Genomic DNA, 26,649 nt, shown 5'->3' with positions numbered 1-26,649 from the left:
CTCAGGAGACTGTACCTATTCAGATGACTTTATCAAATGGTCATTCGGAGGAAATAGTCTTCGATGTCATTGCGGCTCCTCAATACAAAATATTACTTGGACTTAATTGGTTGACTCTTCATAATCCCGCCATAGACTGGGTTACGGGATTGATCCAATATCCTTCCGTTTTTTACAACGAACATTGCTTTACCAGCCAGGTGGTGTCAAATAAATCACATATGTTGGCTTCTATTGAGGGAATTTCCACTATTAGTGTGGTACATCAGAGCGGTACACATATACCAAGTGAATATGCAGATTTTGCTGGTGTGTTTGACAAAGGTCAGACAGAACAGCTCCCTCCACATAGGCAGTATGATTGTCCAATTGAATTAATTCCTGGAGTTAAAATTCCTACTGGTCGAGTTTATTCTTTAACTCACAAAGAAGATGTTGTCTTGAAAGAATACATCGATAAAGCTCTTGATATGGGATTTATACGGCCATCTCAATTGCCGGCTGCTTCTCCTTTATTCTTTGTTCCAAAGAAGGAAGGCGATCTAAGGCCTTGCATTGATTACAAGGCTATTAACGACATCACCATAAAGAATCAGTACCCTTTACCACTGATTAATGTTCTGTTAGATCAATTAGGAACTTCCAAGTATTTCTCTAAATTGGATTTGCGCGGAGCTTACAATCTGGTTCGCATTCGCGAAGGAGACGAATGGAAGACCGCTTTTAAGACGCGGTACGGCCTTTATGAATATTTAGTGATGCCTTTTGGTCTTTGTAACGCTCCCGCCACATTTCAGTTCTTCATGAACGATATCTTCAAAGATATGATGGACCAATTCGTGGTGATTTACTTGGATGACATTTTGATATATTCATCATCTTTTCCAGAACATGTTAAACACGTCTTAGCTGTCTTACAAAGACTGAGAGAGAACAAACTTTTTGTTAAAGCCGAGAAATGTGTCTTTCATACACAAGAAGTGGAATTTCTGGGTTACGACATTACCAATCAAGGTGTTCGAATGAGTCGTTCCAAAGTGAAGGCCATATTGAATTGGCCTGTTCCACACAATGTCAAGTCATTACAGTCATTCCTAGGTTTTGCGAATTTTTATTGCAGATTTATTCGTTCTTTCTCCAAAACAGTGGCCCCATTGACAGCTTTCACTAGTTCTAAAATTCCATTCTGTTGGAACCAGAATGCCCAAGTTTCTTTAGAGAGGTTAAAAGAAGCATTTACCACTGCACCTGTACTTCAACATCCTGATCCGGATGGTCAGTTTATCGTTGAAGCAGATGCCTCCAGTGTCGCTACAGGAGCTGTACTCTCGCAGGTTTGTGCAGAAACTAAGGAGGAGCATGCAGTTGCTTTCTTCTCACGCAAACTTACCCCATATGAACAAAACTATACTGTCACCGAGCGTGAATTACTTGCAATCAAGGATGCTTTCCAAGAATGGCGACACCATCTTCTTGGGGCCAAACATCAGGTGATGGTGTATTTGGATCATAGAAATCTTCAGTCATTCAAAACTATGAAATGTCTTACAGCTAGACAGGCCAGATGGCATGTTTTTTTTGCTCAATACGATTTTCAAATTACTTATCGCCCTGCCAGACAACATGTCAAGTCAGATGCTTTGTCTCGCAATGGTGAAGAGGTGAAAGAAGCATCATCGGTGCAAAATAAGTTGTTGGCAGATCACGTGATATGTAGTTGTTCTGCACAACCTTCCCTAAAAAACGAGTTACAGGAGTGGGTGAAACTAAATCCACAATTGATTCAGGAATTGAATATTGATATATACAATGTTTTGCCTTTTAAACAAGGAGTACTCTATCTACCAACTGGTACCACTCAGAACAAGGCCCTCAGTTGGGGTCATGATTCTTTGATGGCTGCCCATCCTGGACAGAAGAAGACTCTAGAGTTAATGAAAATATGGTGTTGGTGGCCGTCTATAACACAAGATGTTATAAATTATATTTCAACATGTTCGGTATGCACTCAATGCAAGAACACTCCTGGCAAGCCAATGGGTTTACTCCAGTCTCTACCTGTTCCCAAAAAACCATGGGACATGATATCAATGGATTTTGTGGTTGAACTTCCAAGAAATAAAGGCTACGATACCATATGGGTGGTGGTGGACTACTTTACAAAATTGGCGCTTTTTATCCCCTGTATTGGTGTACCAACAGCTGCTGGTCTGGCTGATCTATTCATCCGGCATATATTGCGGTTTTTTGGTCTACCTTCAGTGATAATCACTGACAGGGGCTCACAATTTGCGTCACGTTTTTGGAGAGCACTAAATTCGGCATTACTAATTGATGACAGATTGTCTAGTGCTTATCACCCTCAAACGGATGGACAGACTGAGAGAGTCAATAGCACTATGGAACAATATCTGTGATGTTTGTGCCTGCAGTTCCAGTCAGATTGGCTCAATGTTCTGCCGGCAGCGGAGTTCGCCTATAACAATTCCTATCATAGTGCCATAGGTACTTCACCTTTCTATGCTTTGTATGGGCAACACCCACGATCCATTCCTTTGGATTCCAGTTTGTATTTGGATACTCCTGCAGCAGGACGTAATTTTAGAGATCTTAAGAGTCTACAGAAGAAAGTTAAGCAGCAATTGGAGCAAGCTAAAAAACGAGACAAGACCTATGCCGATGCTCATAGAATCCCTGCACCTGTCTACAAAGCAGGTATGAAGGTATGGCTGTCCCCAAAAAACTTGAGGATACCCGGTAAAAAGAAATTGTTGCCTAAATACATCGGGCCATATGAAGTGCTCCACGTTATAAATCCGGCTGCTGTCCATCTGGCTTTGCCACAACGGTGGCGAGTGCATCCTGTATTCCACGTGTCACTCATCAAACCGTGCTCGGATGCTACTAGATTGCCTATACGGCCTGTTGCTATTTCTGTGAAAGGGTCAGACGAATATGAAGTACAAGACATTCTGGACATGAGGTTACGGTCTGGGAAACCATATTATCTGGTGGATTGGAAAGGCTGTGGTCCCGAGGATAGATCCTGGGAACCTCTGTCTAACATTCATGCTCCAGCTTTATTAAGGCAATTCCACTCGAAAAGGGGAGAGGCTGCTCCTTTGGGGGGTGGCACTGTCATGCCTGCTGGACATACCTCTGGACCAGGAACGACCTCTCCATACAAAATGAGTTACGCCCATAGAACCATTAGACCATTCTACTCAAAATGGAGGTTGCTCGATGCATTGCCGGGAAAACGACGTCTGCATTTTTCACGTCGTTAAAATTCACGTGACTTAGGTCCGTCACGTGTATCACGGCAGTGCGTACATAAGCAGCGTGGAAACTCCGATCGCTGCTTCTGATTAAGTCAATTTTGGCGTTTTGGTAGCTGAACTCCGGACCTGCGTTCTCACATTCCCTTCAGCAACTTCTTTGGCCTATTTTGAGCGTGTTTCCTACACACGCTAATTCCGGAGCTGCGTGTATCCTGTTCGCGTGCCAAGTCTCCACGCGGACGCTGTCTGCAAGCGCGGCTGTTCTGAGCTGCGTGAATCCTGTTCGCGTGCCAAATTTCCACGCGGACGCTGTCTGCAAGCGCGGCTGTTCTGAGCTGCGTGAATCCTGTTCGCGTGCCAAATCTCCACGCGGAAGCTATCTGCAAGCACGGCTGTCCAGAGCTGCGTGAATCCAGTTCGCGTGCCAAATCTCCACGCGGACGCTGTCTGCAAGCGCGGCTGTCCTGAGATGCGTGAATCCTGTTCGCGTGCCAAACCTCCACGCTGCTGCTGTCTGCAAGCGCGGCTGTCCTGAACTGCGTGAATCCTGTTCGCGTGTCAAAACTCCACGCGGACGCTGTCTGCAAGCACGGCTGCCCTGAGCTGCGTGTATCCTGTTTGCGTGCTAATATCTACACGCGGACGCTGTTTTCAAGCACGGCTGGCCTGGCTGCGTGTATTCTATCGCGTGCTATCCTGCACGTGGTTTTCTGAACTTATTTTGAACCTTTGGTACCTGTGACAGTTAACAGGTGAAATTCTAATTTCTGTTCATTGTGGGAAAGGAAGTATTTCATGAACTATTGGAAGGTTATTGTGCACAGTACTTTGGACGCTATCCTGTGGTGCACCAACCCGGTATCTAGCGAGAGCCTCGTGCCGTTCGGGATAAGTCTCCCTTACTAATCTTCCCTTCCTTTGTCGTTTGTTCAACTCCTGGTTTTCTTCAAGGAACTTTCGTGGATTACTTCATTTTTTGCCATAAGGTCAGTATCTGAATTAATGCTAAAACTGTGTTATCTTAGTAATTCGATTGGGACAGTTTCTTATGATACTTTACCTATCCTAGGCATACTTCCTACACAATTCCCACGCCCTTTCCAGTGATCCATCTCTCTGCCTGTTTCATCCAGTCAGAGAGTTGTATCATTTGGAAGGTCTAATTTGACCTGCCTACAATCAAGTCGTGTGAAAATAGGATCCGGAAGAGCCCTACCAAATTGTATCCTTTATTGGTTACAGTATCCTTTTCAGTTGATACATTGGTGATTTATGACACACCCCCAAAATACACATAGCCCGCTCGCACAAGGCCTTTCGCATGGGACACTTCCCTCACACCCCCCAAAATACACGTACGCCGCTCGCCCAAGCCCTATCATGTGTGGAAATTCACGCGCACCCCTGAAATACACTTACCTCACTCGCACAAGGCCTATCGCGTGTGAAACGTCCCGCACACCCCCCAAAATACACATACGCTGCTCGCACAAGGCCTATCGCCTGTGAAACTTCCTGCACACCCCTGAAATACACATACCCCGCTCCCAAAAGGCCTATCGCGTGTGAAACTTCCTGCGCACCCCCAAAATACACATACCCCGCTCGCACAAGGCCTATCGCGTGGGACACTTCCCGCACATCCCCCAAAATACACGTACCCCACTCGCCCAAACCCTATCGCGTGTGGAAATTCACGCGCACCCCCGAAATACACGTACCCCGCTCGCTCAAGGCATATCGCATGTGAAACTTCCCGCACACCCCCCAAAATACACATACCCCGCTTGCACAAGGCCTATCGCGTGGGACACTTCCCGCACACCCCACAAAATACACGTACCCCGCTCGCCCAAGCCCTATCGCGTGTGAAACTTCCCACGCACCCGCAAAATACACATACCCTGCTTGCACAAGGCCTAACGTGTGTGAAACTTCCCGCGCACCCCCAAAATACACGTAGCCCGCTTGCCGAAGCCCTATCGTGTGTGATAATTCCACCGCACCCCAGGAATACACGTTCCCCGCTCGCGCGATTGCAGTGTAGCGGCCCTGTAAGCTGGTCCAGGGTTAGCACAGCCCTTTGTGCTGCATTGGGGATTTGAATGGCTTTTCCTTGCACAAGGGGCGTTCTTGGGGGCATAGCGCTCATTATGGCTTGGGAATTCCATGAAGACGCAGTGCGCCAGAATGCTGTTTAGCGCACACGGCTGGCGCACGCTCCCTCTCTGCGCTGTTCGTGTGCGCTGCCTCTGGGCTGAAATCTATGAATGTCAAGTTTTCTTTTATGCCAGAGCTCACCCTATCAGTGGTACTAAACGTTTTATATGTTTTTAAGCTACGCACCATGGCTTTTTACACATTGCAAGACCTCGGCCCACTGGCCTTTGCCCGTGGCCACTTTGCGATAATCAGATACTGGGTAAACATATGCGTATGCAATTAACTTTGAGCAGACATTTTGTTTTTATGAGATTCTCTTGCAAGATTTTACAGTGCAAAAATCCCACGAGAACATGCTAGTTTTTCTGGATACAGCATGAATACCTCTAACAAGAAATTACCGTTGGCAGGGCAACATCCCTGCACTGATGCTTCACATGAATACATCATTGATTCTCAAAAGAACACCAAAACTCAGTAAAATTCGAAAAATGTTGTCTCCCAACCTCCACACTGAAGCCAATGTGCCCCCAGCCAATCTCCTAATATTATTGTAAGGACGTTGTTATTCCTGTAACACACTTTCCAATATTCGTTACACTTCTCATTGGAACGTTACATTTCTCAGGAACAGATTGGGAAAATGTAACTTTCTTGTTCAAAGACGAAATCTCTGACTACCCAATTCTCCTGTTTCACCCTCCTTACATCCCCCCATGACAAACATCCACTCCTAATATCATTTTAAATGCATTCAGTTTTCCGTTCTACCCGGCAGTCGAGAGAACAGCTTTCATCATTGAAGAACAAATGGCTGCTATTCATTTCTGAAATTTATTCTTGCTGCACTGCACCATGGGAGATATATGAAAGATTTTGGTGCCCCGTTCTCTGACAAATTTTAAGAACAAATGGCTACTTTTCATTTCTGAAAAGCCATTCTTGCTGCAATGCACCATGGGAGATATATGAACGATTTTGGTGCCCCGTTCTATGACACATTTGAAGAACAAATGGCTGCTATTTATTTCTGAAAAGTCATTCTTGCTGCAATGCACCATGGGAGATATATGAAATATTTTGGTGCCCCATTCTCTGACAAATATTTTAGAAACTACTGCACAGATTTTCACCAAACCACCAACAGGTACATCTTCACCACCTTGTCCCCAACTTGTTTCAAATTTAAAGCAACTCTGTCCAGTGCTTTGCACAGTACAGTGTCCCTGTTCAAAGGATGACAATTTTTCATTTGGCAAATCAAATTAAAATAGTAATAAACATCACTTTTTTAGGTTTATAGTCATTGCATCGAATGCAATACCATTGAATGCCATACCCAAGAATAAAAAGCATCAGAAAAAAGCATCAAACGCCTTTTTCTTTAACCTTTAAAACCCATTTTAATTAAACTAAACCCTTTACCTTTTAAAAAAAAGCATTCAATGTTTTTTTTCGATGCTTTTTTTTCTCTGTTATGGCATTCGATGTCATTGCATTCGATGCAATGACCAGATACCCTTTTTATGCCTTATGTCTTGTAAACTGTTCCACGCATTTTCACCAATCTTCCCATTTATATGCGAACCGGGCCTTAAAACATCTTATGGGAAATTCCATACAGACACATCAAGCGAGTTAAAGGTTAAAAGGTTATTAGCAATGGCATTTTTGCAAAGTCAATAGATCTTAGTTTGCACCATGTGTATAATTCTATCACACTGCTAAACATGCATTAATGGAGCAATGTTTTGTAACAGTGACTCATAAGTTATAACTGCAACACTGGCTCAAACATAACAAACATGGATACATTGCTAGATCACAGTCCCTTGTGAATTTTGAACTGTCACATCATACTGTCACACTGCCTCTCAAGTAATAACTATGGCTATACTAATTCTATCACTCCATTTGGTACTTATTACCTTTAGTGGCATGCTTCTATCACAGTGAGTCACACATGTTAATCATATTAAAATCACTCCATAGGACCCCATATGCGATAATTATTTACCTCAGAATGAAGGCCATCCCCTCGGCCCCCACTGCAACGTCCTTGAGGTTGTCCTTGCTGACATCCATCCCTCCACTGATTGACCGCCCAAAAAACCTTACCCCTGAAGACACTTGGGATCCGATGATTCTCTGGCAAGAGAAAGAGAGGGAAGGTCTGAGTGTCTGTTTTGAGCGGTACGCAGTCATTCTAGAAGTGGTGTAGACCACACTGGAAGCATAGGGTGATAACCACCTGGGAGTGTAAAATGCCCACAAAAAGGAGCAAAGAACACTCTGACAGCATCGCCAATGAAGAACAGCCATATGAAAGAGTTAATGTAGTCCAATTTGGGAAGCATAGCAAGTGAAGACCAAATGAAGACCTCCTAGCAAGAATTGCAAGTCGTCTCTATAAAACAGCATAATCTTTTAATTCTTAGCCAAATGTTAACACATATTTGTACCAATTAGGGCTGAGAAGATATGTGTGCGAGTTACTAAATAGTACATTGGGCTCAAATGCCAGCTTCAGCACTTAACAAAAGTTTGCGATCCCGGACAAACATTTTTCTATGCTTTATGCTACAAAATTGGGGATTTCTAGATGTGATTTAGTCCACGGTGTGTGCTTTTCAAAGGAAACCTCACGCCTAGTTTAGTACATGATTCTATGATTCTCGATGACAATCAGGGGCGGCGAGTTTTGGTTTTTCCAGGGCCAAAGCAGGTGAGGGGGGGCAAAAAACCCAGCCCATAGTAGGTATAGGAAGTTTCATGCAGATGGCCATTTCACAGCAGGGGGTACGGCCGGACCCGGAACACCTGTGTAGTCGCGGGAGGGGGGTGAGGCTGGCCCCGGAACACCCGCGTACTCGACGCCCCAGATGATAATAGTGTCCATGGACCTAACTATCGAACATGAGCCTCAATCCTGCCTGTTTTTCTTTGTTCTGTTGGCATGTTTGCTGTGTTGAGTTAATAAGACTGCCGGAGAATGAGCAGAAAATTCAGCTACCATGTACAGGGGTTAATGGTACTCTGACTGCAGAGGCATAATGGGAGTGGGCACGTCCCAGGTCTATGATCTGAATGAAATATGCCCAGCAAGCTGGAAGAAATAAGACAGTTGAGAAGGAGAAGTAAGAGAAGAAGGCCGGTTCCTAGTGGGACTGCCACCTCAGACGCGTTCCAGGGCCTGAGAGATGTGGGTGCAGCACTGAGGCACTGATAGCCAGATCCAGCGGTGGCATCAGGGCATCTGAGGTGAAGGTGTATGCTCAGATCGGAGCGGTGGGTTGGGAGGTGCTAGTGAGGGTCAGTGGGCCCATAAAGGCCTAGTCCCAGGGGAGCGTACAGCGATGCCAGAAAGGTACAGGATCTTGTGCCGGTGGCCATAAGCCAGGGCTGCGCCAGGAAGCACTGTGATGCTGGAGTTCCAACAAGCGTTGATCTTCGGCCCGTGGTGGCGGGTGGTACTACGGAGCCGTCAGGGGCCTATTCAGACTGTGTAGCAAAAGGGCATGCTGAAGTGAAGGGGCAGGCCCAGCAGCACGAGTGAGCATACATGGAGGGTACAGACCAAGCCCAAAGTGCCGGCACCCATTACGAAGTTCTGGGGCCACCGGGGTGCTGACTGGTGACCTGGGGGAAAGAACCCAATGATGGAAATGTGCATGCCAATGCCAGGTGAGGGGTCATGAGCTGTGATGAGGATAGAAGGACTTGCACTGTGTTGAGCCAGCGTTGATCCCCAGATGGCGTGGGTATCACCACAGTTAGGCTGCATGTGTCTGGACTGAGCTGCGGATAACAAACTCTGCACAAACGGATAATACCATGATGAGCTTAGGACGCTGTTGCAGGCACCCACAGCTGGGAAGGGACTATGGAGTGACATTTGGATACCCTCCAAGTCATGGGCATAATTTTAGGTGGGGACAAGGGTATTTGTCCTCCCCAACCTTTGCAGCATACCATTTCGTCCTGTTCATTTGGCAGGGGCTCCTTTTATTTAGCTATCATACCCCCGCCCCCTAACATTTTCAGAAAAGTCACTGCACTGCTCTCCCAGAGGCTGGGGTAGTATTCATGGGACCACATACTGATTATGGCTAACGCATTATTAAATGTTGCTTTAGTTAAGCAGCATTAGCATGCTGCACGGCGCATTGCACTCATAATGGCTTAGGAAGTGAAGTTCTAAGAGCTGCATTTCCACTCCCTTCCTGGTCCCAGCTGCTCTCCTTGAGCCACAAGTATGGCCGGAGACTGCATAGACACAGAAAGGGGACTGCAGGGTGTTTGGGCACTATGATGTCACATTGCAATTACGAGATCTCAAAGCAAGTGTGTACATGGGCACTAGGTCAATATTGCCTATGGATGGGGACGTGAGTATTATCACAGCTCACTGGGAGGTCCATTCTTTCATGTCTGAAGATAAGGAAAGACTTTCCCCCTAAATAAGGACACACCGGCCTGCATGTCTCACATAGTCCGGGTGCTGGGGCTTCCTTCAAGCTCATTCTCTAAGGCGTGGCCTAGAGTGGGGCCTGTGGGCTGCATGGCGGGTCAGGGACACTGTTGCTGTTATACTGTAGTCTCTTGAGTCACAGTTCGTGTTTGTTGTGCAAATGAAATCAAGTACCCTCTGGTACAAATCTCCAGGTGTGATGGGTTTTGTTACCATCCATAATAAGGGTGCTTCAGGGCCACAAGTGGGATTACCTCAAACGTCCTTAGGGTGATAGCTCACTACTCCTGATGTCTGGTAATGCAGACTGCCCGCACAGACCTATATCCCCTTGCCAGCTGGCCTGAGGAGCGGGCGTGCCATGTGGAGCGTTCCCACCCCTAGCCTGGTGGCAATAGATAGCCAGTGGGCTAGAGAAAAAAACATCGGGGCTACATGGTAAGGAACAAGTTACTTACCTGTAACTGTTGTTCTCTAGCATGGGTCTGGCATGGATTCATATGCTCATGAATATTCCCCGTCGTCAGGCTGGGAATCCTCGGTAAAGAAAAAACCAGTATCAGTTTCGTTTCTGATCTGTCTTTCCTAGTAGCAACCAATCACTGATCTCTGCGTCACTGACCACAGCCAATGACTGCCCTCTACCTAAGCCCCGCCTCTGGCAGCCATCTTCAGATTTGGTAGCATGTGAAGTGGCAGTATGACCAAGTGAAGAGCCACAGAGGGGTAGGCGGGAGGGTTCGCATGTGAATCCATGCCAGACCCATGCTGGAGAACAACAGTTACAGGTAAGTAACTTGTTCCTTCTCCAGCATGGGGTCTGGCATGGATTCACATGCTCATGAATAAAGAATACATAGCAGTACACACATGCACAACCACGGGAGGTGGCAAAGACTCAACATTAAGCATCACATCAAACTCAACATTAAGCAAATCTTACCTCCTCACCAGGCTCACCTTAGGCGAACAGGTTGCGCAGCACTGCTTGGCTGACCCTGGACTCCTCCCTGGAATCCCGATCGACGCAGTAGAATTTCGTGAAGGTGTGCGTCGACCTCCACGTAGCAGCCCTGCAGATGTCCAGCAAGGGCACACCAGATAGGAACGCCGTGGTAGCTGCGATCGCTCTGGTGGAATGGGCTCTCGGACGGCCAGGCAGGGGTCGGTTTGCCAACCGATGACAGTACATGATACAGCCGGAGAGCCATCTGGAAATGGAAGCCTTCGAGAGAGCCTTCCCCTGATTGACAGGTCTAAAGTTCACAAAGAGTTGTGACGTCTTCCGAAAACCCTTCGTGCGGTCCACGTAGAACTTCAGCGCTCTAGCCACATCCAGCGAGTGCAAAGTCCTCTCAGCCGGCGACGAAGTCGACGGGAAGAAAACAGGCAACACCAAGGGTTCGTTGAGGTGGAAGTCCGACGGCACCTTGGGCATGAAGGAGGGGTGCGTCCTGAGCACTACCCTTGTGTCGTGAAAAGTCAAGTACGGGACCTTGCAGGAAAGGGTCTGGATCTCTCCCACCCGTCGTGCGGAGGTGATGGCCACAAGAAATGCTGTTTTCCACGACAAGAACTTCAACGGGGCCGAGTGCAGAGGCTCGAACGGAAGTCCCATGAGCTTGGTCAGCACCACGTTGAGCTCCCACGCCAGGGCCGGAGCCTTCACCGGCGGGAACGATCTGAACAGTCCCTTCATGAACTCTTTCACCAGACGATGAGACCACAAGGACGTCCGCCCCGTGGTTCTGGTGTATCGGGAGATCGCAGCAAAATGAATCTTGATGGACGCATGCGCCAGTCCAGCTTTGGCCAGCGTCAGTAGGTACGGCAGCACTTGGGGAGCCGTAATCCGCAGAGGGTCAATCTTCTGTGCGTGGCACCAGACAGAGAACCTCTTCCATTTGTGTCCGTAGCATTTAAGAGTTGAGGACGCCCTGGCCTTTGCAAGAACCTCTCTGCAGTCGGCCGGTATGTCGTATCCTCCAAACTCTAACGCTGCAGGAGCCAGGCCTGCAAGTTCAGCGACTTCGGGACGTGATGGAGGATGGCACCTCCTTCCCTGGAGAGCAGATCCGCGTCCACTGGCAGCTTGATTGACGGGGACGCTGACAAATCCAGAAGGTCCGGGAACCATATCTGCCTCGGCCACGCAGGTGCGACGAGGATCATCCTGCACCGGGACCTCTTGAGCTGGTTGATGAGCCGGATCAGCAATGGCAATGGAGGGAACGCGTATAGGAACAGGCCCTCCCAGGGGAACGAGAAAGCATCGCCCATGCTCCTCGGCTGGGGAAACCTGCTGGCGAACCTCGGGCACTTGGAGTTCGTCGCCGTCGCGAACAGATCGATCTGGGGTGTGCCCAACCTTCGGAAGAGGCGGTCCACTAGATCCTGTCGTAGTTCCCACTCGTGGCACGAGCGCAGCTCCCTGCTGAGTGAGTCGGCGATGGTGTTTTTTATCCCTGCCAGATGAAACGGCACCAGAAACATCCTTTGGGCGACGGCCCAATGCCACAGATCCTGCGCCTCCCTGGACAGGGCTGGGGACCTGGTTCCGCCCTGTTTCCTGATGTAGAACATGGTGGTGGTGTTGTTGGTGAATATCCTCACCACCTTGCCCTTGAGGGACGGAAGGAAGGACCTGAGGGCCCAAAACACTGCACGGAGATCCAGTACGTTGATATGGAGGGCCTTCTCCGTCTGGAGCGAAAGGCCTCTGGCGTGCAGATTCTCGGTGTGCACTCCCCACCCTTCCAGGGAGGCATCCGTGGTCACTGTCTCCTGGTGGCCGGGGGTCTGGAAGTCCATGCCCGCCGTCAGATGTGTGCGGGTGCCCCACCACCGGATCGCTCGTCGGAAACTCTCGTCGAGTGTGATCCTCTCCTCGAAGCTGCCCGTCGTCTGGATCCAGCGCGTGTCCAGGAACTCCTGCAACGGGCGCATCCAGAGCCTGCACAGGGGGATGAGGTAAATGCAAGAAGACATCATTCCGAGGAGGGACTTGATGGACCTCACTCTGGCCGCGTCCGCAACCAGCATCCGCTGCACCTTGCCCAGAATGGCCCTCGTCCTTTCCTCCGACGGGGAGGCCAGAAGCGACACTGTGTCGAGCTTCGCTCCCAGAAACAGTGCGTCTTGCGCGGGCCCCAGGTGGGACTTGGCGTAGTTTACGGAGAATCCCAGGTCCGTGAGAAGTTGGACGGTCCTTGCCGTGTGCTCCACGGCCAGCTCCCTCGTCTTGGCTCGGATGAGCCAGTCGTCCAGGTAGGGGTAGACGTGGATCCCCTCTCGGCGCAGCTGCGCCGCCACCGGTGCGCGGCACTTGGTGAACACCCTGGGTGCCGACCTTAGTCCGAAGGGAAGGGCTCTGAACTGATAGTGACGCCCTTGGACCACGAACCTGAGAAACTTTCGGTGTCCCTTTAGGATGGGAATATGGAAGTAAGCATCCTCCAAATCCAACGACGACAGGAAATCGCCCTCCTCCAGCTGACCCAGGACGTGTTGGAGGGTGACCATCCGGAACTTCTGTGCCTTGATGAATTTGTTCAGTCGTCGTAGGTCCAGGATGGGACGCCATCCTCCCATCTTCTTCTTCACGAGGAAGTATCTTGAGTAAACTCCGGAGCCCCGAAGCCTCTTTGGGACGAGCTCGATGGCGCCCTTCCTGAGCATCGCCTTTACCTCCAAGAGAAGTTGAGGGACGTGAAGTTCTTTCCTGGCCACAGGGGGGACGCGCGGGCACCTTCTTTGAAACCGAGCGCGTGACCCTGGGCTAGGGCGTCCAGCACCCAACGGTCGGTGGAGATGGACTCCCACATGCTAACGAAGCTCGCCAGCCGGCCTCCCACCGGGGTGCTTCAGTGGGGGCCCGACCCCACGGCCGGTTCAGTCCTGCTTCGACGAGGCTTTGCCGCCTTGACCTCCTTGGCGATGACGGCGGGGTCCGCCTGACTTGCCTCGTCCCCTGTAAGCTTCCTGCGACGAAGAACGGGCCGCTTGGCGGTAGGTGGAAAATCCGCCGCCGGAACCTTTGGAGGCACCCTTGCCTCCGCCGCTCCGAAAGGGCGGCCGCCATTGCTGGAGAACCCCAAGAGCCCGGGCCGTCTCCGTGTCTGCTTTGATGGCTTGAAGGGAATCGTCCACTGTTTTCGCAAACAGGTTGTTTCCATCGAACGGCATGTCCAAGACTCTGGTCTGCACGTCTTGACGGAAGTCAGTAGCCTTGAGCCATCCACGCCGCCTAAGGCACACGCCGTTGCCCAACTGGCGAAATCCAGTGTCGGCGATGTCCGTCGCAATCGTAATGGCGTGGTCCGACGCCACCTCACCTTCCTGCAAGATCTCTAGGGCATCCGCCCTCTTGTCGTCCGGTAGGAAGTCCAGCAGGGGGGCCAGTTTGTACCACAGCTCCCTGTCGTAGCGGGCTACGATAGCCAAGGCGTTGGCCACCTTAATTGTCGTCGCTGCAGACGAGATGACCCTGTGTCCCATCGTATCCAATTTCTTTCCCTCGCCGTCTGGCGGGGAAGTCGACGTGGAGGCCGCACCCCCCCCCCCGCTTTCTTCCTGGCCGTTGCAGAGACAACGGAGTCCGGGGTCAAGGGGGCCGCGTCCGGGACCCGGTACTTCTTCTCGTACCGGTCCCTTCTAGCCAGCGTCGTGGATGGGTTCTTGAGGAGGGCGAGGCCCTCATCCCAAATATCGTCCAGTAGAGGCACGGAGAGGACCGTCTTCCTCTTGGCCTCGCGCCGTTGATAAAGGAAACCTTCCTTCTTCTTCTCCTCCGGGCAGAGCTGGAAGAGCTCGGATGCCCTGGCGATCATGGAGTGAAACGATCCAATCTCGTCGGGCGGGGAAGCCCGGGTGGGAGGTGACGACGGCAGATCCTCGTCGTAAACCTCGTCGTCCGTACCCGTCGCGGCCGTGTCAGTCCCCGTATCATCCCCACGAGTCGTGGACGGGGAGGAGGGCTGAACAGGGTGCGATGGCTGAAAAGGAGGTGGAGGGTGAATCCTTCTCCTCTTAGGGGGAGGGCTCCCAGAAGGGCCTGGCTCCGGGTCCCCCATCGGGAGCGGTACCTCTGCTGGTGGTAACGGCAGTCTTGTCCTTATCTCCGAGCATAAGGACTGCATAGCCAACAAAATGGCCGCCGAGTTGTCTTGCGGCGCTGGTTGAGGGGAGTCCGACGGGCGGTCAGGGGCCCCGTCGGCACCCTCGACGATATCGTTGTCTCCTACGTCAGGATCCCTCCCGACGGGCTGGTCTTCTTCCACGCCAACGCCGTGGCTTAAGACCTCGATCAGCTCTTCCTCAGAGGTTGAGGCCGAATCCACGACGACCTCCTGCCCCCCCTTTTTCTTCTCCGTCGGAGGTTTCACGGGGGTCCTGTCGATGGGCATAAAAGAGGACTCCCTCCGCGGTGGCAGGGAGACTCTGAGCCCCGAGGTCGCCACCACTGGTGTAGCCTCCACAGGCTGAGCCAGGGCCGCCGCGACTGTCTCGATAGAGGCCTTGGCCGGATGGATTAAGGCTTTCACCACCTTAGGTGCGCTCACCACCTTCTCCTTGGGGGGGGGACACTGCCTCGCTCTCCCTCCGATGGGGCCTTCGAGCTCGACCGGGGCCTCTCCAGGAGCTTCGCCGGGTGCTCGGCCTTCCTCTTACCCGAACCAGAGCGTTGGCTCGTGGTTGATGGTGGCGGGGAGGATGCGCCCTACCTGGCGCCCGTAGAGCCCGACCGTTCGGCGCTCCCGGTGCCAGCGAACTCGCGGTGCTTGGCCTTGTGTTGGACCCCCGTCGCCGGGGCATACTCAAAGGTCTTAGAAGACCGCTCGGATTTCTTCCTCTTCTTCTCGCCTGACGGGCTCTTCCCTTCCAGCCAGTTGGCGAGACGTTGATGGCGGTCCTTCATGGTCCGCTCCGACATATTGCCGCAAAATGCACAGTCCTTCTCCACGTGCGTCTTGTCCTCATGTAGGCAGTAAAGACAAAAGGAGTGTTCGTCCTCCTTAAAGACATTCTGAAGCTGGCATCGAGGGCAGACCCTGAACAGCTTTCCGGGCGTCGAGCTTCCCTTCTCCTGGGCCATGTCCGAGATGGGCCTGAGAAACTTCTGGAGTCCTCCAAAAGCGTAGCTCGACGAAATCTTCACCCTTGAGGGGCGTAGATGAATCCGACACGGGTCCCCGTTGATGGGATGAAGAATCGGTGGAGCTTGAGGCTCTTTTTGACCGATAAAACGTGAAAAAATAGCACTAACGCTCGAGAGCAATAGCACGAGGATCCCAACACTTCGACGTGCGGTAAAAATCTGAAGATGGCTGCCAGAGGGCAGTCATTGGCTGTGGTCAGTATGACGCAGAGATCAGTGATTGGTTGCTACTACGAAAGACAGATCAGAAACGAAACTGATACTGGTTTTTTCTTTACCGAGGATTCCCAGCCTGACGACGGGGAATATTCATGAGCATGTGAATCCATGCCAGACCCCATGCTGGAGAATAGGTGATATTTCTCATCTACAGACCCCCCATCACTCAACCCACCGCCCACTTACTCATCACCTCGTCCCACCTGATAGTCTTAGGAATTAGCAACTTTCCTACTGGAAAATGACCTACTACCAGATAATACATTCCTACTAACTATCTGACTTCAGACTTACTCCGCTTGTCCAAAGTTCCACTCACTCAGCTGCTCATGTACTGGAAGGCATTTTAAGCCCTAACTCCTCCATCTCCCACTTCCAATACCTTGGTCAGACTACTACAGACCTCCAGTCTTCCTCTCCCTCCCAGAACAACCTTTCATAGGGGAATGGCATCTACCTAGGCTGCCCCAAATCCCCAAACCACAGACTCCAATTACCCCATAACATGCAAGCACACCTCATCTTCGACCTACAACCCAATGACCACATGTCCCAAGCAGTGAAATTGCGCCATAGGCACCCCATCCAGTGAATGACCACATTCGGAGCCCAGTGCACCCTAAAGCATGCCGTCTAGAGAGAGCCCCACAATTTAATCTTGGGGAAATGTGAGGAACGCCTAGCATCAAGATCTCTGTGATCATCGAACAAAAGATTTGTTCTTCCACTCAGACTTCTCGCATCACAAGAAAAGTCGCCCAAGCCTTCTCAGACCCGTCAGTATTCTTTGGGGTCTGCAGTGTTTTCAACCCCACAATTGTTACAGTGGATTGTTTGGTTGTGGCAATTGAACTGCTACAACGTGGTAGATATTTACAAATGGATGGGGGACTGAGTGGGTAGGGATGAGAAAAAGAGGTGAAGGGGTGGCAGGGGTATTAGGGATGTAGTAGAAGGGCCCCATTATAAGGAAGAAGACAACAATTATATGGCCATGGTGAAATTGCCACACTCAACCAGTCTATTATAAAAAGTGTGGAGATAAACCACAGAGAACCATATGTATCCATCCTCCATCTAAACCACGTCACACCTTTACTTTTCTGTACATCATGTTAGAGCCAAGATACCTGAGGTGGAAGCTTTGCTCGCAGGGGTCTGCAACCTTTGGCTCTCCAGATGTTTTGGACTACAACTCCCATTACTAATAACCATTATAGTGAATGGTGAGTGATCATGTGAGTTGTAGTCTATAACATCTGTAGAGCCACAGGTTGCAGACCACTTCTCTATAGGGACCTAAATACATGAAATTGATATGCTGCACATCACAAAGTTATTTGTCCATTAGCTTACTCATGTTAAATTCTTGTAATTAAACATCTTCACATAACACACTTGAGCATCAAAAACTGATTTAACACCCTGTGATATCTTTTTCTCTTTTGTCACCTCTGGTGATAACAATATATATGCAAATTAGCAGGTGCTATGCAATTTGGTAAACATTGTATCACAAATTCAAGAACTGGCCCTGGTGGCACCTCCAAATGTTCCACACCCCATTCCACGTGAATGGCTCTGTCTCACCCGCATGTCAGAGGTGCTCACCAGACTTTACCCAATTCCTACAAGCCTTTCACAGGCAATGACATGAAAAGGAATATCCCAATTCCGACCTGCCTTTATGGGTCCCCCCCCACTGCCAAGGCCTTTTTTGGTGATTTTGGTATTTCGCCATTCAATGCCTTCTAACGTTTTCTGGTTCATTAACCCCTTAAGTGCCAAGGACAAGGTATCTCGTCCTTGGCAACAGGGATGTAATCCCAAGGACGAGATACCTCACCCTTGGCACTTAAGGGGTTAAAAATGTTTGTTTTCCTGCTCGAAGGAGAAAATTGCATAGAGTGGATGCCTCCCTCCTTGCGCTGTCTAGCGATCCCAATACAAAATGGCCCGGTTAGGGAGAGACATGCAGCAAAATTGCCTCTAGGCGTGCATCATTTTTCTCTGCAACACGGTCAGTTCACACCTCAACAAACAAGCATTTTGCACCTAGATACATTTTACCTCTTCAGATCAGGCAGTGATAATAGTCTCTTCCTGTGGCACTATGTGCACTACTGGTCCAAACATATCCATGGAGATGTGTGATTGAAAGCAGGGGGGCACGCCGATTTATATGTAGAGATGGGCAGAGGTGCCCATTTTTACCCCCACATCATTAAAAAAAGATGTGTCCCTAGTCCTCCAACTTAAGAAACTAAAATGTTTTGGGGTAAAAATGCAGGCATGTTGAAACCCCACCTTCTCATCCACTTTGCAATTTAATGCACAGAATGATTAACACAGACCGTTCTGTACATTGTGGCATTAACACACGATCCAGATTGCCGGATCAGGTGATAAGGCCATTAGCACCCCAGGTTACCAAAGCGGCAACCCGGGGTGCTAAAAAAAAAAAGCATTTTGGTTCGTTCAACGAGGGAAAATCCTTTCCCAAGATGGCTGCCATGACAACAGAAGGCAGCCCGTGGCGGGGCGGCTGCCTGCGGGTCCTGTAGATCGCAGGCTGAGATCAGAGATTTCAGCCCGTGTTCTGCAGAATCTGATTGACTCCTCCCCCCGCCCTGGGTACTAATGTTTCATATGGTACAGTAGTGGCACAAACTGCTATGTACCAAATGTGTTTCTATCCACCAAACAAGAATGAAACCTGATTTAAAAAAAGTTACAAGAAGCAACAAGCAGCTTTTCTGAGATGCTACATGTGTTATTTAAAAAAAAAAGAATCTGCATGTTTCTTATTCCTTTCCACCGTAAGATTTTCACAGGCGGCTACAGTTACTCCACATGCTACTACCAAATGCAGAAATCCATCCCGGAAATCTGCTAAAATCATAAAGGGGGCCTGTGAAGAAGAGGCAATCATATCCTGTGAGGGTGGCTCCAGCTTCACTTCAGCGGGGAACGGGGAGCACAGGGAAGGAAGGTTGAGCAGAAGGAGGTGTGGCTGCGCGGTGAGGAAACGGGGAAAGGGGAGCAGGTGGTGGAGCCCGGTGATGAGAATTGAGGCTAATGAGTATTTTTGTTCTCCTTCTTGGATCTTCAGAGGGCAGCTGGAGGAGAAGGTGGAGGGGCGAGAGTCAGAAGAGATGGGACTGAGCGCGGAAAAGGAGGCGTTCGTCTGGGCCTATTGAGCAGCGGGAAACAGCTGCCAGCGCCGGCTCAGGAGGCTGGGGGCAGTGCGTTGCCCGCACAGAGACAAGGGAAGTTGGCTGTGCTCTGAGCAAATTTGTCCGACGGGATGTCGGAGGCAAGAGCTGAGCCCTAGATGTGAAAGGGCTACTTTCCACAGCGGAACGCCGCCAACGAGGGAGCAATTTACTGAGCAGGATCTGAGGCCTATAGAAAAAGGGTTATTTTCCAGAAAGGAACACCACCCACGAGGGAGCTACTTAAGGAGCCGGATCTGGTGACAAGCTCTGGATTGCCGGGACAACAGGGTGGGAAAGAGGCAAGGGGAAAAGGAAATTCTCTTTAGACAGCAGGGTTTATTTGACGAGCGGAACACCACCACAGAGGGAGCTGTAGCAAGCCTTCCCTGCACAGCGGGACACCCCTACAAACACATACACGCCAGGTGCAGGAGGCGCACTAGGTGAGAGGACTGCTAAAGAGGGGTTGTTGTGCAGTAACACCCTGAAGGAGCCTAATTTGAGTGAATGCTATTAATAAATAAACCCCAACATAAACCTCACTACGGCATCCGTGTAATCTGTCCAATACACTGAGAAGGTGACAAGGCCTTAATGTGATATCTGGTAATGGATGTATTATTTCAGATGCATTCTCCAGAGCTGGACATGGTACATCACATGCATTCTCCTTAAGGGAACCTGGTGCTCCTCAACAGACGTACATCTCTCTGGCGCTCTGACTTTGTTGCACTGGTACGGATAATTAAGTGCAAGGACCTATATTAAGTGCTATCTTATATATAGGGTGACCAGAAAAACAAAAAAAATGAGACAAGCCATAGACATAGAAGGGGGACTACAGTAAACACAAATGGGACTCAGATAAAACTGTAGTCTTACTTCTATGTCGCTGCCCTGTTGCGGTGGGTTGTTCACAGGCACACTCCTCTCATAGGAGGAGAACGGCCAGGGAGGGGAAGGGGGAGGAAATGGGGGCGTGAAAAGCCTTCACGCACAAGAAGAGTAGCGCCGGGCCACCAATTTTGGGATTTCTGAATCGCTTCCCGGGAAAAACCGGCACCACAGCCACCCGCCCATCCAATCCCAGCACATGGTTTATTAAATTAAAAAACTCTCTGGACCCTGGGACGGAGGGCGATTTCTTCAGACTGTCCTGGGAAAACCGGGACGTCTGGTAATCCTATTTATATCCCATCCATGTTTTTCTTTATTTCCATGTGTACTAGCTGCAGCCTGCAACCGACCCCTTTATTGTGCAAAAGGATTTGAAGTAGGTGTGTTTTTGGGTCATGCAGCCACTATGTGGACATCATTTGCATTGTGAATTCGTGTCTGACTGACTTACATACTGACAGAAATATGTCAGTTTAGTTAGTAGAGATAATACTCTAGAATGTGGCTGTAAAACTGTACAGGACTCTCCAGTCGTTCCCTATGCACCCCGCTATAGTGGTGACCAGAAGCATGCACCATTCCCATCCCTAATCCATATTCCCAGGGTGAGACCTACCTGGCTGTACTGGGATTTAATCCCAGCGTCCTCCCCGTGGAAGATGTAGACGGTACCCACTCGCTCATTCTCCAGAGGGGCTCCAATAGCCAAGTCAGCACGTCCATCTCCATTGATGTCACCAAGAGCAGCGATGGCAGACCCAAAACGACCAAAACTGTTTCCTGTGACACCCTGTAGGATCTTCTGGGGTTCTGGTGACACCTGAATAGAGGGGAGAAAAAGTGAAACATTAGCAAGCAACACAGGCACATATTCGTTGGAATAAATGGTAAGGATGTTTCTCCCGTAAAAGGAACCAGGCTATGACAATCTTCTTCAGTTCACAATAGACCAATTGCCCAATGATATGCTCTAAAATGATCAGATTTTGTTGAAATGTTCAGGTTGGTAACACGTTTTGCTGGATCTATGCCTGGGCGCTTCACAATAATAGAACCGTGTGGCGACGGGGGAGAGGAGAGGTCTCGCTTTTTCTCAACCTATGATAAAATAAGGCCAACATGGACAGGCCTATCAATAAAAGCAGGTTGAAGGTGTGTAGAGCTTGCCAGCTTGGCAATGATAGACTTGACTCTCAGATCCACTGTTCTGGGTTGTAAAGGGAGCTAACACACACTGGTGCTGTCGTGACATCTATTGGTGAGTCAGTGTATGCCATTTTGTGAGGCCCTGGTGCAGCAGTGAACCCAGCAACTCATCTGGGAGGTATGAGTGAGGCATAAGTACATCTGTACTAGCAATTGATCAGCCAGACTATGTCAATGTATGAGACCTTGAACAGGGCCTGCTTATATGCCTCCCACCCTGTGAGGCTCCTCAACCTCTCCGGAGGCCTAGGATCCACCAGAAGTAAGGAAATGTGCAGACTTGAACTCTGATGATGCATGAAGGAAAGAACCAGAAGGCAGGACTTTCTGTCTATGATCCAAAATTCTGCAACCTCATCCTGTCAACGTCAGACTTGCCCCATCACTTCTACAGACCAGGAAAGAGCTCAAAGCATTCCTCTTTGAGGAATGGCTCCTCCCAAACACCTAGATCCACCCACCCTACACTCCTCACTCTACCTGAGACTCTGTGATCTGCTCCCCACTGTCCTCCCTTCCCCCCGGTTGCTTATAGATCCCTTGCTACCAATCGCCACCCTTGCCTTTCCCTGTTAGCCCACCGCTCCATTTTACTCTGTTCTTCCCCACTATGATTGTAAACCGCACACAGTTGCTTCCTGAAGCTAGATCTGCGCAAAGAAATAACATAATAATAATATTAATAATTATAAATAAAAGGCTGGCTGTGGTATGAGCCTGGGCAAGCATGTCAGCCAATGTAGGCCAGGCTATAATCCACCCATCGTAATCCGATGAATTTGCAATGTTTGAATGGCTTACATTTGAGGATTGTATTCGTAACTTTGCACACTTCCCATACTTTTTGCCAGAAAACATTCAAAAGTTTTTCTTCATAAAAACACTTCACGTGACAAAAACAATATCCTTTACACATACAGCAATCATTGGAAAATGCAACAGGTCCAAACTTACAAAGATAAAGGGTCAGGCGTATTTGTCATGTGAGGGAGGAGGGTGTACAAAAACATGTTAGCTTCTATCTATCTATCTATCTATCTATCTATCTATCTATCCATTTATCTATCTATCTGTATGTGTTTTATATTGCACCACTCGCGCAAAGGCCTCAGGGCGCTCACAAGACAGACAGAAAATAGATAATGGACTGCAGAGGATAATGTGTCAGTTATTGCAGGGATCTTGCATTCATTAATCTATCCCTCTATCAAACAGTAAGGTTTTCAGTTGTTTTCTGAATTGAGTTGTGGTTCTACATGGTCAAAGCCAGACCCATTGGCTTTTTGCCAGGGGTTTATGTAGAGGAAGTGATCTTCACTTGGCCCTGATGAGATCACACAGCATTCCTTGTTTTGGTCTGTCTTGCTCACTTGAACCATTCAGGATGCATCAGATGGCACTCTGCTATGCCCATTGCACCCACAGGTTGCAGTCTACGGTGTACGCTGCATGCATACCTGGGTATTTCAATAACACGCACAATGAAGCAACCAGAGTAAAATTCAGCATGGGATATGTAGTTGAATGTCATAAGAATATTAATAAAATGATACTGATGTGTTATTTATATATAGCGCTTTCGCCAATGCACTTTACAGAACATATTTGCAAACAATATCACCCAAGCAAGTGGTTACTCATTTATCGACCACGGAAGGATGAAAGGCTGAGTTGGCCTTGTCGGGATTCGAACCTGTGACCTGCAGATCCCACACAGATCGCAGCAGCGAGCGCTCAACCCGCTGTGAAGCAACACTAGGCTGTTAACGGTCTGACCACCCGCAGCTGTGAATGCATAATTTCTGCTGGGCTGTAGTGGGTGATTGGCGTCCGGAGTAGCGACCTAGGTGTAACAGTAAGTACCTCTGCCGCCCTTTGAGGTTGAGCAGTCGAAAAGTACTGTGACAACCACCACAATGAAGCCATTCACCAGAAAACACAATGCGCACACTCAGATAGGGCACAAGTAGATTTTGGGTTGACTCACTCAGTCTCCATCCACAGAAATACACAAGCGGCATTCAAGCATCCACACCGATGACTTTGTAAACCTTTAAAATGCAGAATTTCACACCAGCATACACAGGCTCAGGCAAGAAATTCCTTCCTATCATATATCACTGGTAATGAACTATAAACTCAGCTTGGAAACAGGATATTTTTTCTCCTCTCAAGGTTAGTATGAGCTAATTCAGCTGAACTATATAACAGTGGCCATGATGAATTGGGAGCCTCCGAAAGGCTTATGCAATGGGCCCGACTTCATCATTCCAGCCTTTAAAGAAAATAGAGAAAAGACCATCTGATTAGATTTGGCTTCAGCCAATGGAGGCTATAATGGTTTGGTAACATGGGTGGTATATTATGTAACCTCAAGAACAGTCGTGGTCAAATTCAATAATAATAATAAAAGCAGCCATAACAAACACCGTGCAGCACTAATGTGGAAAATACGTTTATGCCCCGCATAGGAATTAAATGAAACAAGCTCTTAAAAACAATATTCAATAATTCACTTCCCATCATAAACATTACCTCTTGCTTTTGCAAAATGGCTCCAATTTTAATAGAGTTTTCACCATGGTGCACTCTGTCTGCATCAGAGAGCAGCTGGTTGACACCAACGCCTCGTTAAAAACTACAGCAAGACCTTGTTGTGAGGCTGCTCACTGGCCTATTAAGAAGCTGGGACCCTGGAGAGGGATAGGAGAAATGGGAGGAGGGAGGACATGACGAGAGAGGAAGAGAGAGTCAGACAAAGTACATAAGGAGGAGAGAGGAATAAAGGTTACATGTCCTCCCCCTAAGAGTTGTGCTGTTTGTGTTCCATAACAACTGGCAACGAGCGGATTCAACCCGCGCTGTCTCTTGCGTTGGTTCACAGCAATGTCTGTGTAGCTTCGTACACCGTGTCGGCGGCAGCATTGTGCCTGTGCTGGTGACATTAGTGCGACGGCTGAACGCCCGCACCACCACTCCCTCCGCAAATGGCACTGTGTTGCTATAGCAGCACATCAGCTGAGCGGCGCCTCTGCTCCCTCCATAGACGGCATGCATACGGTGACTGGATGTCCATAACTCCGCCCCCTCCATGCATGCCACCATGCTGCTGTTACAGCCTGTTGGGGGCTGCTCCGGGTCACCGGGCAGCCCCATAAGCAGGTCGGGGGGCACCCGACAGGACACACTGGTGCGGCGCTCACGCCGCAGATGCATGGATGGGGGTACATTCCACCTGCTCCGGATCACCGGAGCTCCACACGTGGCTAGGGGCACCCAGCGCGCTGCGGCCCCGGCTCTGGGGGCACTCAGGCCGAGGTCGCCACCCCAACCGGACTCACATGGCTGGGGGGGCACACAAGGACGGTGTTGCCCGGCAGGGGCACCTCCAGACCCACAGGGACGACGTTACCCAGCAGGGGCACCGTCCAGACACACAGGGACGGCGTTACCCGGCAGGGGCACCATCCGGACGGCATTACCCGGCAGGGCACCGTCCTCAAGCTGGGCCCCGTCCCTGGGCCCAGCGCTTGCAGCGCAGCACCAGCACGGTGCGTCAGAGACGACACTGGAGCCGGATGGTGGTCAGACTGACGAGCCGGAAACAGCCCGCTACTTTTATTATGTTGGTCACGTGGCTACTGCCACGTGACCCATGACAACATCCTGGGAGCTACAGCCAACTGCTACCCATATCATACGCTGGCGAGTGGTATCCTGCATCCTACTCCACACCTCCTTCCAGGTCCTGCACGTCCTGTCTTATCCTGGGCGTCCTGTTACAAACACTGCCACCTCCTTTCTCCAGCAGATCCCAGTGAGGCCTACACATGACTCATATATACATATACTGCTTCCTAGCGAGTCCTGCCTCCTAAAACGTCCTGCCTGCAGTATTTCATAGCGGCTCTCGCATGTGACCGATCATATCTGCTTTACACTTCTTCCTGGCAAGTTCTGCCACCTCATACGTCCTGCCTCCAGCATTTCATAGCGTCCCTCGCACAGGAACGCTATTGGCTAGCTGCCCAAGGACGTACTGGTGCTACCCACACCTGTCCTGAGAGTGTCCTACCAGGGCTGCATCATGGAAGATGGCCTAGCAGAGCAGCAAGCTGCTCCTACCTCTCATACCAGAGCTGGTTTTCTCAGGAAGCCCCTGCTGCTCCAACTCCAGCCATAGCACGATAAGAGGCCCCGATGGGTGGAATGGCTGGAGGAGATCACAGACTTCATACGGGCTATGCGTGATGACAAAACCCTAGCGATCACTAACATTTTCAGTAATTTTGCAGGGAAAGATATTAAAGCAATTATAAAAAACAATTCCTAAGGATGAAAAGACGTCCAAGTATACCCTCATTGAAGCACTAAACGAAAAACTGATTATACAACCGAACAGAGACTATGAAAGGTACGTGTTCAGTCAGTGCCATCAAATGCTGCAGGAAAACATTGATGAATATGCCACAAGACTTTGTCAAAAGACGATCCAGTGGCAGTTCGGAAATTTGTCAGACAACAAAGTTATCCACTTAAGAATAATAGAAGGCTGCAACTCGCCCAATTTCTGAAAGCCGCTCCTGAAAAAACAACTACCCCTCGACAACATCAAGATGGCGAGGGTATACAAAAGGGTAGACATCCAGGCTGCTTCCATGGAATCGCCAAAGAAACACAAGAAACAAGACTTGGCGACGGCGATACAATCGTTCAAAGGTCCTGACAACTGCCCAACAATGCCTCTGACTGCACTGCAAGTCTCCAACCGTTCGTACAATCAGACGACCCCCCCCCCCACCTAGCAGGTGACCGAGAATGTGCTAGAGGTGCGGATTTGCATTTCCTCACACAGGGATTTGCCCCAGAATCAATCAACAATGTGCAAATTGTGTCTGGGAAGGTCCACGAAGATTTGTCAGAGTGATGGAAAATGCCCTAATTATGATACTGATGAATATGATGACACACGGCCTAGATCCAGAATACACAGACGTGCCAGATGGCACATACTAAGAGTACACAGATGAATATGTC

General features: G+C 49.5%; 1 protein-coding gene across 2 annotated transcripts in view; it reads right to left on the bottom strand.

Annotated features, from left to right (window-relative positions):
* LOC138580852 (integrin alpha-D-like) overlaps positions 1-26,649 on the bottom strand; it is a 750,488-nt gene that overhangs the window by 370,681 nt on the left and 353,158 nt on the right. For both annotated transcript variants that reach the window (XM_069651726.1, XM_069651727.1), the window contains exons 14-15: positions 21,023-21,226; positions 7,462-7,592 (exon numbers count right to left, since the gene is read on the bottom strand). In XM_069651726.1, coding sequence (XP_069507827.1) covers positions 7,462-7,592; positions 21,023-21,226 — 335 coding nt within the window. The remainder of the gene's footprint in view (positions 1-7,461; positions 7,593-21,022; positions 21,227-26,649) is intronic.

Source organism: Ambystoma mexicanum, chromosome 3p (genome assembly GCF_040938575.1).
Source record: "Ambystoma mexicanum isolate Mex_15411 chromosome 3p, UKY_AmexF1_1, whole genome shotgun sequence".
NCBI lineage: Eukaryota > Metazoa > Chordata > Amphibia > Caudata > Ambystomatidae > Ambystoma > Ambystoma mexicanum.
This window is presented reverse-complemented; position numbering and strand designations above follow the sequence as displayed.